Source organism: Triplophysa dalaica, chromosome 23, assembly GCF_015846415.1.
Source record: "Triplophysa dalaica isolate WHDGS20190420 chromosome 23, ASM1584641v1, whole genome shotgun sequence".
NCBI classification, from domain to species: Eukaryota; Metazoa; Chordata; class Actinopteri; order Cypriniformes; family Nemacheilidae; genus Triplophysa; species Triplophysa dalaica.
In genome coordinates, this window is record NC_079564.1 from 11,458,689 (window position 1) to 11,470,910 (window position 12,222).

The 12,222-nt window shown below is 35.9% G+C and overlaps 1 protein-coding gene across 1 annotated transcript in view; it reads right to left on the bottom strand.

Annotated features, from left to right (window-relative positions):
• Positions 1-1,124: 1,124 nt before the first annotated feature.
• The window catches only part of si:dkey-192l18.9 (F-box/LRR-repeat protein 7), a 35,412-nt gene continuing 24,314 nt past the window's right edge, over positions 1,125-12,222 (bottom strand). The window contains exons 3-4 of the mRNA XM_056737769.1: positions 4,453-5,055; positions 1,125-2,349 (exon numbers count right to left, since the gene is read on the bottom strand). Coding sequence (XP_056593747.1) covers positions 1,613-2,349; positions 4,453-5,055 — 1,340 coding nt within the window. The 3' untranslated portion in view covers positions 1,125-1,612. The remainder of the gene's footprint in view (positions 2,350-4,452; positions 5,056-12,222) is intronic.

Consider the following 12,222-nt stretch of genomic DNA (forward strand, 5'->3'; position numbering starts at 1 on the left):
TGTACCCTAATTTTTGGAGTGCTAGTAACTTAACATTACTATACTAATAAGTTTTAATTAATAAGTAATAAGTAAATAAAATTAATAATTAAGTTAAATGACAAGTTTACTAGAAATTTTGGTTATGGTTAAAGTAAAAATAATTCTTTACTTATGTAGTTCAGTCATGGACCTGTGTAATCTGTGTATCTTGGTAAGCCTCATCATTATATTAGGGTTGGTTATGGGCTTAAAAGAAACCTTTGTTTCAGTGTGATGTTGCACTTGCTTAAGTTGTGCGTCAATAATCAACCAGACATGAAAGTTAAAGGTGAATTTTAAAATGTTTCTTTGAAAAAATGTTCTTATTTCATTTGCATATTTAAAATATGTTATATCCGTATTAGTAGAACAGACAGCAGTGAATTATAAATAAAACACCATTGGACAATTGTATTTATTGTCATGAAATCAAGACATTTCTGTAAAGTGCATCAATACCAAATACCAAAATTTATAGGCACAACAAAAGTAAAATATATAATTAAAGATCGGGCAACACAAAAAGTTTCTTCCAATCACATATTAATCTTGAGCACCTATACAGTAGTATTGCATATGTCGTATCTTCGAAGAGTATTTAGTTTGATCAAATGTATAAAAGAGAGATACAGCTGTACGATTATTTCCGGAAAAAGACAAGCAGGCACTACAGCAGGAGCACACAAAACATCACACATTAATCCCTTTGTGTTTTTACATTATGCACGTACTCCCCGATTGCCAACAAACAACTTGTTTTTTTAACAAGTTGACCATGTTAAGCATGAGAAGCCAGCACGTGTAAAGAAGTCAGAACGCATGAAACAGCATGTAACCCGATCTTTAAATATATTTTGCCTTCTCAAATCCAGTTGTGATCGTTAAGAAGAGAAAAACATGAAGTTTTCTCCCCTCTCAGAAACACTATGATTTAAGTTATGATAATGGTTCTGGCATGTGAATAACACATTTTTTTGCTAGGAAGTAATGTACTGAATTTTGGTGTGAAGTTCAACGAGCAACATCTGCACACACACATACTTCTGCAGATACATTATGACACAGAATAACATTTTCAGTCAATTTATATAAGCTCCCTTTATTGAGTCTTTTTAGCAGCAACATATTATAATTTACTGACATCTTATGCAAGTTTGCTAATCTCTTCAAATTTGAACAACTATGATATGGAATATCAAATATGAAATAATACTTTTGTGATCATTAATGCATTTAAAAGTGCAGTTTGTCCACATGTTTCGTCGTTTAATTTGAACAAATGCAAATCTTGAAATGTCATTTTTGCAAGTGAGACTTGGATGAAAGTAGCCTCTATATTTAACAAACTTTAAGCATGTTGTCCATAAGACAGTACTCTTTATGTTACAGTCAACAATCTGAAAAGATTTTTGTATAAAAAAAACATTTTGTACAGTGACAATTACAAAATTTTCATGTGATAAATACTATACAGAATATGTCATGTAGATCTTTAAATGGTAGATCATGGCACAGCCTTTGGTCCAGCTGTGTCTCAAGTCATAGAAAATCCATATATACATCTATGTGTCAGAAGTCCACATGTGTCCTCTCAGTAGAAAGCAGGTATAGTGTGTTCTATCACACATCGTCTGCAGTGCTGTCTGATCAGTCGAAGAGCCTCAGGTGGCACGTCACACTCCTGTACGTTTAGTAACTGAAGCTCAGCACATCCGATCGCCAGCGCGGTCAGTCCTCTCCCCGTCACACTCTCACAGCCCCTCAGACTCAGCCTACGAAGCCCCTCACAACACCGCCCCAACACTTCCAGTCCAGCGTCTGACACCAGCGGGCAATGACCGACATCAAGAGAGCGCAGTCTGGTGCAGCTACGAGCTAAGTGACTCAAACCCTGATCCGTTAATCCCTCACAGCCTCGGGCATTCAAGTAACGTAGCCGTGGACAGTAGCGCGCCACATAGCGTAGTCCAACGTCTGTAATGCGCATGCAGTGCGCCACGCTTAAATACCGCAGACGACCCTCCAGACGAGCCACTTCACGTAGACCAAAGTCTCCCACCAGAAAGCAGTCACTGAGACTGAGCTCACGTAAAGAGGAGCAGTGCACAGCCAGGTGCCGAAATGATTCGTCTGTCAGACGACTGCAGCGTCTCAAGTAGAGGTGTGTGAGACGCGGACAGTGAGAGGCGATGGTCCTCAGGCCTTTGTCCTGCAATGATATACAATCTGTCATGTCCAGATAACGCAGACCGATCTGCTGTCCGTGTAATGGTATGAGCTGAAGAGAAGACTCCTCAGTCAGACTGATACAGGTCACTTTAGGACAACCTTGAGTAAAAGAAGAGGACATCTGAGTTAAAAATGATAAGCTTTTATGGATCTCATACTATACTTTTGAGTAACACACTTAGATGTCGTGTCGAGGGGCAAAAGCTGACCTATAAAACCTTGAGCCCATGATTTTACAGGGGAAAACACAGACTATTGGTTAGCTTTACAGCATTTTTATTGCTCTTTCATAGAGGTTGCACTGTTATAGCTCAGAAGATATGGAGTTCTTTCTGAGGTCATTTAAAGGGAACCTATCATGTCCTATTAACAAGATGTAATATACATCTTAAAGATACACAGAAGGTGTCTGAGAAGTTTAGCACAAAATACACCACATTTATTATACCATGATGTAATGGTGTGTTTACACCAAACGCGATTGTCCTCGCTCTGTATGATTTATGGCAAATATTTTTACTTGCGCAATGGGAAATGTCTTTGCACATTCAGACATGTCCAACCGTAGGTGTCAGCGAGTCTTTGTGCAGATATCGCGCTGGAGTTGAAATTGTTCAGTTAGTGCGGAAGACCCAACTGAGGCAAATATCACACATTTGATGCAATTGCGACACCCGATTCGCGTCGGCTGACCTGAATTTGCGTCTGTACGTATCTTTGCATAGATTTTGTATGTAATATACTTTTACAAGGAATTCAGTTTTCTCTTCGTGTGAAGACACCACATATGTTTGTTTTGTATCTTAAACTTGAACTTGAGTTGAACTTAAGTATCAATTTTAAGTTGATGTTTCTCCAAAAATTGCTTAGGATGAATAAAAATAGAAACAAATGAGACGTTAGTTAAAATACTTTAAGGATGCGCAAGTGTTAAATGAATGTAGATTGTAGAGGTAAAATAATCTTGATTTGGGTCAATTTTATGAGAATAGTTTGAGTTCATATTGAAATCTTTGATAATGACAAATCTGAGCATAGTTTGTGAATTTGTCGAGATCTCTTCTAAAACGCCAATGGACACAAAAAGAGTCACAGTGAAAATAGGTTAAAATGTGAAAATAGGTTAAAATGTAAAAAAGAATGTATTCACATCAGGTTTTTAAATTGAGGTAAATGAATCAGATACAAAATATTGGACAAACCGCAAAGAAACAAAACACAAGAACCTGATAAAGAAACTGGGCCGAATCTGCTGTTAATATTATTGTGAGCTCTGTTACGTGCTTGAATCCAACCACAAGAAATCAAGGTTACTTTTGCAACAAATAGTATATTACATAAGTATAAAAGAAGACATGCTGTGCCCTCTGCATGATGGATAACTTTACGGTGTGTGACTCTTAAAATGAACTCAGCAGATGAATTCTTGCACTTTCTCTGAGGTTTCTCAGAGGCCATCTTTAAAATTCAAGCAAACCTCACTTTCCCCAGAGAGAACTGCTGGACTGGCAGCAAATTCCTTGATTTCATAATGCTTTTCCCAGCTTTCATTAAAAAGCTTCATGTTATGAATTATTCTCAGAGTAAATCCACAAGTAAACATGATTGTCGGATGCATATACTTGGAGTTAATCATCGCAAGAGCTTTTGTAAGTATGTTTTGCCAGTTGTCTATGGCTCAATGTGTCATGCAGCCCAAAACATACAGTACCTGTGGGACTACTTAAAATCTTTGTGATATTTTTCTTTTTAATTTTTCAAATAATTCGTAGTATTTATAAATGCTTATAAATAATATGGGATTCAAAAATGTGATTTATCGTGATGATTAAATCTGGATTTTTTTTAGATCATATTTCTATAAAATTATATTTAAAATGAGAAATTTCAACGAGATAGATACAACATGAAAAAATACAAAATGTTGTTTTTGTTTATAAGATTGATTTTGTAATTAATCAAATTTACATTAAGTACACCAAATATTAAAATAATATACTTAACATTGAATAATGTCTAAGAGAATTGGAACATGAATTATCATGAAAAAAATGTCTCAATGCAAAATATATATTTTATTCTATTTAATATTAAATTTAATGTTAAACTTTATTTTTTTTAAATCATTTTTATTTCATAAAATAAATAATATTTTTCTTGGATTTTTGTGTGGCTTTTTTGTGTCAATCAAACATACAGTACCTGATACATCTAGGTGCTCCAGATTAGGACACTGGGATACCACGTCAAACACAGCGTCATTGGACACGTGATAGCAACCAGAAACTTCCAAACGCCTGAGCTCTGGACAGCACTGAGCTATCACACGAAGTCCACGATCAGAAAGCCTCCAACAGCCGCTGACTACAACCGTCTCCAAGGTCAAACAAACATTGGGAGTGTCCTGACATAACCTGTTAGTAAGAACCTTAAGAGCCCGGTCAGCGTTCAACAGCTCTCCGGTTAGACAGATTGCACTCCAGAGCCGTGGATCCCAGGCCAGGTTATACCAGCGACGGCAGACTCGAGCGCAGCGGCACAGGTGAGGGGTGGACAGGTAAGAAAAGATGTGCAGTAAAACGGGATCTGGCAGAGCATCAATGAGGGCAACGTAAGCAGGTTTGGAAGGGAGTGAGTGTGACCCTGGAGGTGCGTGCACCAGAGCAACAGTTTCCCCATGAATGATGAAAGATTTTGAGCTTTCATGACCGTTCGGGACTGTTTGAGTGGAAAAAGAGGGAGGGTTTGGATTCAGAATGAGGGCGGGGTTTGGAGTGCTAAGTGTCCTCATACTCAGATCCGAATCTGTAAGAAGGAGATAAATAGAGAATGAGATAAAAGGAAGGATCACAAATATTTAAACAGTCACATATAATAATAATCAAAATTAGACTTCAATTAAATTAAAAGTATACAGAGCATGTTATCACTTTTGCAAAGGTCTCCCCACTTTATTTCATCAAATGTCTCTCAGGGGAATCAAAAATCATACACTTCAAAATGAAACATCCAACTTTAAGATTAAATCCACAATACATTAAAAACTAATTATATGTCAATAATCGTTTTATTTTTGTCTTTTTGAACAAATTTAAAGTTCTGTTTTGTGATACAGTACTGTATGTTAAACCTAATATAAAGATCTAAAAGCAATGTCTTTACGATAAAAGAGAAGTTTATTTATTATAAGAGAATCTCAATATCTATTTAATGCTATAAATGAAACAAGGTATCAGTTCAAAGAAGCAGCCAATATGCACAGCAAAAACAGCAGTGTACATTTTACTCAAATTGAGTCAAATTCAACACTCAAAAAATGTACATATGACTCCCTCCGTTTTGGAGTTAAAATAACACTTTTGAAAGTGTTAAATATGTACATTACTCACAGAATAGATTTGTACACCGTAAGAGTTTATTTCTACACCCAACAGAAGTGTATGTATATCCTGCCTCAGTGTTATCTTTTCCCACTAGTGTTAAAATGTACACCTTTGTAAGATTAAATAGACACCAGCAATGTGTTAATATGAATGACTACATATGAATTATTAATTTTAATTAATTAAAATGTATGAATTTTTCTGAACTAATATATACACAATGATGAAACAAACATATATAGAAATGTTTTTTTATTCCTGATATATGAATTTTTTAAAGTTTGTTTTAAAGAACATGGATCATTTCAGAAATCCAAGACATGTATTCAACACATTGCAATTTTCCATTCAAAACATTTGAAAGCATAACTTCTCTGTTTTTTGACACATCAGAAGTAAGTGCAAGATCAGTAAAGAAACAGTATATATATAAGATTGCAATATAAACTGTAATATACATCAATACAAAATAGAATTTACATGTTGGTAAAGCGAAGTTCTTTTGTAAAAACATTCTCAAGTATTCTTTTTAAACATCGCATGCGAGACCATACCATTATAAAATGAACATTACTTTTTTTAACATGTAAAACCAGACACATGTCAATTCAATTGGGTTGAATTTGTGATTACATTTTACATTCATACAAAGTTCAAGACTAAACATCTTCATGAACAAAACAATGAATTGGAACAATATACAAATGCGGTTCGTCAAACCCATATGATGCTTGTATATCAAATGGTCTGAAAAATGGAATATCCTCTACTCTTAACAGACCGAAAACATTATGTTCTCTAACATGGTAAACATGAAGATGCTCAACAAAACCAACAGTTTCGAAGTCCTTAGTCACTAAAATATTTTGGTCATCTATTAGAACAATATCAATAATTTTGCTAAAAATCGGTAGGTCCTTCTCCATTTTAGTGCAAACCAGTAGATCAATATGATATTCAGTTCCAGAATGTCTTAACCATGAAGTTACTGTGATGTCACGATCCGAATTTGGATACTTTTCAAGAAAAATGCCTCTGTATGGTACATCATCGACTTCTAAAGTTTTTAGGGGCCCATATTCAACATTTCTAAAGGGCAAAGTTTCCCAGTGATACGCAATTGCATACTGATGTTTTAACGCGAGAGACTTTGTGATGTTTTTGAAATTTTTTACACTGTTTTTAAAAATCTTGTGTTTAGCCTCGAATCGCATGGTCCATACATGGATTAATGGACCAATTTTGCGTATGCAACGTGGATAATGTTACATGTAGTGGTGTTTTGGAATCAAATTCCTCTGTGGATATAACTCTTTAAAAAGACTATGATGTTCCACAATAAGGTGTTTTAAGAAGTAGGTCATACCTTCTGTGATTACAGGAGAAAACACTATGTTTATAATCTGCAATAACAGAAGTAGTAAGTGCCAGTACTTATTTCCCTCACAAACAATGTCTCCAAATATCAAAGGGATATTCCGAATCAAACAGAATGTCTGAATGGCATTCAGTCCAATTCCATTCCCTGCCTGATCCAGATTTAATCTAGTAGGCCGATTTTTCCTTTCCAAATAGCCATAATTAAATGAATAAATTCGGTTACATATGTCTTGTCTGGATATAATTCCAGACAGATACTCAAGAAGTAATTTTATTTCATACTGTCCAACCCCCTCAAGTATGTCGTGCATTATATCTGGTGAGTAATTGTCACAAATATGAAAATATTTCAAGTCATTGAGCAGACATGTGCGTTTAACACCAAAAGACGAAGAAATGGAAGGGTCTGCTAACAAATCTGCATAGTGCTGTTCCTGTAAACCTTTGTTTCGTAATACAACATTAGTGCCCTCGTCACTGAAAATTGACTGTGATGTTTTCTTGTCTACTAGACAGAAGCGACAGAAGTAATGGGCACTGAAAGATTCCATGAACCCAAGAAGTGTATGCATCCCTAAATTATCCCCTGTAACCTGGGCAACTGTGCCAAATAAGGGCTCTTTCGAGAAAGGAACTTGAATTCCTGAACTTTCAAGGACTTTTAAATCTTTAACAAGGGGCAGTAAAATGGCATCAAATCCATAATTCTTAACATCTTGTGCATGAAATAATGACAGTAAATGAATATTCATTAAACTTGAATTGAGTTTTGGAGGGAAATTCCTGAGAATAAAGTAAATGGCTCCGATTTTGTGGATACCTTGCTTGGAGCCCAGGGGATTCGCGGATTCAAATTCGTCAAAAAATAACTGTATTTGAAGAGCATTTGGTTGTTTACTGAACAGTGGATGGTTTTTATAATAACTTCCGTCACAAAAATCCTTATAGACACCGTTACTCTTACCTGGATTTGACATATGTTTACATATCTCAGAATTCCTAAAAATAAACTGCAAGGTATCCAGCAAGGGAATGTAAATGAATTTGTCAGTTACAGGGATTTGATCATATGTCCGTGTCACCCGATTCAATCTACTATCAAATCTTACACCTAATTGGATCTCTGTAGGGTCAACAACAGCCCATTTCTCTTTGAAATATTTTTTCCATTTGGTTTCTGTACTTAATTTTGAGAATGGATTATCAAGATTATCAAAACAGTGTTCTATTTTAGATGATGTTCCAAAATCATCAGCTGGAAGTAGATTCATCACCTCACTTTTGATATTTGAATGAATTTCATGTACCAGTTCTTCCATATCCGATACTACAGATGTTACAACACTGGTTGCTACTCCACTATTTTGCAATCTATCGATAATGGATGCACACATTTCTTGAGTTTCAGTACCTCTTCTTTTATCATTGGATGATGTCTCTGGTATTTCAACATCATTATTTAAATCCGACATTAACTCAATCTGTTCATTATCTTCATCAGTTTGATTTTCAGTCACAGTTTGGTCTAGATAGTCATTTCCATGAACACCGATTAGGTGTTTTCGAAATCCAGCATAAGTCATGAAGCTGCGTTTACAATTTTTCTGTGCACATTTCAGGTTCAATTTTTTCCCAGGATAGTAAGCATGAATAAGTTTTAGATGACGAACAAGGTCATTGATTTTAGAATGTGCCAGTTTGCAAACAAAACAGCGAAACATTTTAATATAGTTTAACTAGTTCAAAAGTTTAGCTCGTAGGTCCTTAACCCTAGGGGTTTCACGAACTATACCAAGATCTATCTTGTAGATAGTAGTCTGGATGAATGTATACATTGCACTTAAGCAGTGAGGATAAGACACGCTAAAGACAAAGTATGCTTTAAAAAGTTCATCAAAGGCAGAAAGTGAAGACTTTGCCTGACATGGAAGCAGTTTTCCATCCATCACGATGTAAAAATCATGGATGACGCTCTTCGCTGAACCAACTGCAAGGAGATGTGGTTGAAGACCTTCAGTCTTGTTAATGTGTTCAGTTAGACTACGGCAAGCCTAAATAAAAAAATTAAATAAGAAAACATATAACCCAATATATAACCCATGACAGCTGACTTATGTTTCCATGCAAACCTTGTGAAACTGCACAATATGGTCCATTGCCTCTCTGATGCTTATCTTGGTAGATTTATTCCTACCACCAGCTGAAGGTGGCAAAAGGTAGGCCAGGAGTAAAATAGAGGACATATCACTGTCCCATCCTGCAAAAAACATGTGGATTAACAGAAATTATCTTATTGTGAGTAGCAGACAAATATAAACATCATCTTTACAGAAAACCTTACCTTGCCAATCAGAATCCTCATCTTGTCTGTTACCCTGGGCATCTGAAAGCAGGCTGTTCAGATGCAAGGTCGAATTAAGCGTTCTTGCTTCTGCAATGATCTTGGGCTTTAGACTATCCCATTGTTCAAGAAGTCTGGAGGCTGTTTCTGTTCCAAATTGGATGTCAAAATCTTGAAGTATCTGCAACAAATATGAATTCACATTACTAAACAATACAGATCCTAGACACCACAGTTTTTCACATGAGCTAAATTTTCTCCTCTCGTTGTACTCATAAACTGTATCTTACCAATCCCTTAGTGTCGAGAAATCTGTGAAAAACTGAAAGCACTGTATTGGACTTCGCTGCATCATGAATAAGGAGCTGTCTGTGCTTGAATGTTGCTTTCATCTTGTCAAGAATCAGGTCCTTCTCTGCACAATGATTCATGAAAGATATCGCTTCTTTGCATTGGTCACCCGCCAACTGCAGTTCCAAATGGTTGCAGGTTTCTCTATGAGCTGTTGGTCCTCCACTGCCCTCAATGTCTGATGTTCCACTTGACCTAGCATCCTTCTTACTGTGGTGTCCGGCGTGGTGTTTGCTTTGCCGAGAAACTGTTTTGAGTCGCCAAGATATGTATCCTTGGTTGCTCTTAGGGTCATAAAAATGCTCCTTTATATAAAAACAGACAAAATTGTTATCGAGATCAAATAAAACATTTTCTTAGTCTTAACTTGTTTTAGGCATGAATCAGAAAGTGAGAAGAGTTGCTTAGCCATAATAAAATCCTTCAGCATTTTATTAAAGATCTTCTTCTAGTAGGTATTTATGACAATGAATACAAGTTCTTACATATCCAGTTCTTGAGTATGGATCCTTAAGTGATGGGAACAGTGTTACAATTCCCAAAGCACAACGAGTCTTTGTTTCTTTAGAAGGGACATGGCTTTGAAAAGAACAATAACAATATTCAAATATGAATTGATCTACTAAGTATGATTTATGAAACTGTGCTTACCCTTCTTTGTCAGTAATGTGCGCAACAACAATGTTCACCAAGTGTCGCCTGGTTGAGTCTGTGAGTTTTCCATGATCTCTATATTCAGCCAAAATCGCAGGTCCTCCTGCCTTTTCCTCTAAAATGTCTCTGACAAACTATAATGACAAACATTGTGTTCTGCAATGTGTTCATAATATAACAAAGTCAATAACTGCTATACAATCCAGCTAGTAAATTTTCACCTGTTTTGCCTCAAAAACTCCACCAAAACAAGGTCTCTTGGAGCTTGGTCCAGCACTGTCATCAGTCTCAGACGATACTGAAAGAGTGTCAGTTTGTGAGCTACAGGAAGAATCAAGGACTGCGCAGTCTGGAAGCAAAATAAATAGAAACTTTAAACATATATACAAAAATGTTATCAATTAAATGCTACGTATTTTTTTTTTTTTTTAATGTGGACTGCTTCATGGAAAAAGTGATTTCCTTAAATCCATTTGCATGTTCGTGTATCACAGACACCTGCCTGAATCTCTGTCAACAACTCTCCATAGGATATCATGTGATCTCTCCTCCAGCAAGTCAGTGAATACATCTTCATCCACCTCCACACCAGCGTCGTCTTGCAATATAAGATCTTTGTCATTGATTGAAAATTTCTTCTTAACTATGGTTAAAAGGAGACAGAGATGTTTCTTTTCAAAACTCAACACAGCAACTGATAACACGCAAACAGCATCAATAACCAAGAGTATAACAATTTTATTTACTTTAAATTACATACCTTGAGTCATTAAACTGGTGAAATCTGCTCCATCAACTTTTATTAGTTTCTTCTTTCCTCCGTATAGTACAGTGAACAGCATTGTAACTAGTGAAAAAAAAAAAAATAACTAAGATCATGATATGTTTTAGCTTTAAATCAAGGGGGTAAGTATGATTTTGACATTGGTGGGGACATAAAAGTGGTCTGTAGAGCCACATTGTCACTGACGTTTAGCGCTATTTACTTCACTAATTTAAACAATATAGAAATGTAATAATGCTTCAAATAGTTTGAAACTGTTTTTCATTGTTGTCATTCTCATAGTTACACTGTCTATTGCTGTCAGCAGGATCAGTTTCCTTAGAAATACACCAATTATAAAGCGACGTGTGCTAGAGAGGCGGGACTCAGGAAAGCTAAAGCCAATCCTATGGGCGACGTGTGCTACGGAGGCGGGACTAATTGCAGAGAACGAAACTTAACCAATTTGTGTACCATGAACCGCGCTATTTTTACGGTTGAAAAAGATTTTTAATTTCAATAAAATGGATACTGTAGAAATACATTTGAATAAATATTTTAAAAAAATGTAACTTAAACTAAGGTATTCTGCGTGAAAAACACATCTGTTATCATCTCTAGAGACGGCGCGTTTTAGACCAAATACATGAAAAGGGCTGCTGGTTTCTACCCACACGCATAGTTTATTTTTATACCATTACAAAACTCTGGTTGCGAAAATTGTACAATAAAACCCTTATCGACGTATCAATATTTCGCAAATGTTGCAACCAATGGTAGCCTATGCATGAAGTAATCATGCATTCACAACATGTAACGTTAGTTTAACAAAACAAAAATAATAACATGCATACTTATAATCCAAGTTATGCAAGGTAATAAATCCACGCGTGCAGATTCACTATACTTACCTGTCTGCATAACGTTGAAAGAGCTTATATTATGCGGATGCATCAATTCGCAAGCGCCGCTTGTTGGCTAAAGGGACGTCACTCAAGTCTTTTCAAACAAATATCGCAAAAAAGGAACTGCGTTGCTACTTTAATACATTTACAAAACAATCAGTATGAGAATAAAAGTGTAGAATTAAAACAGTGCAT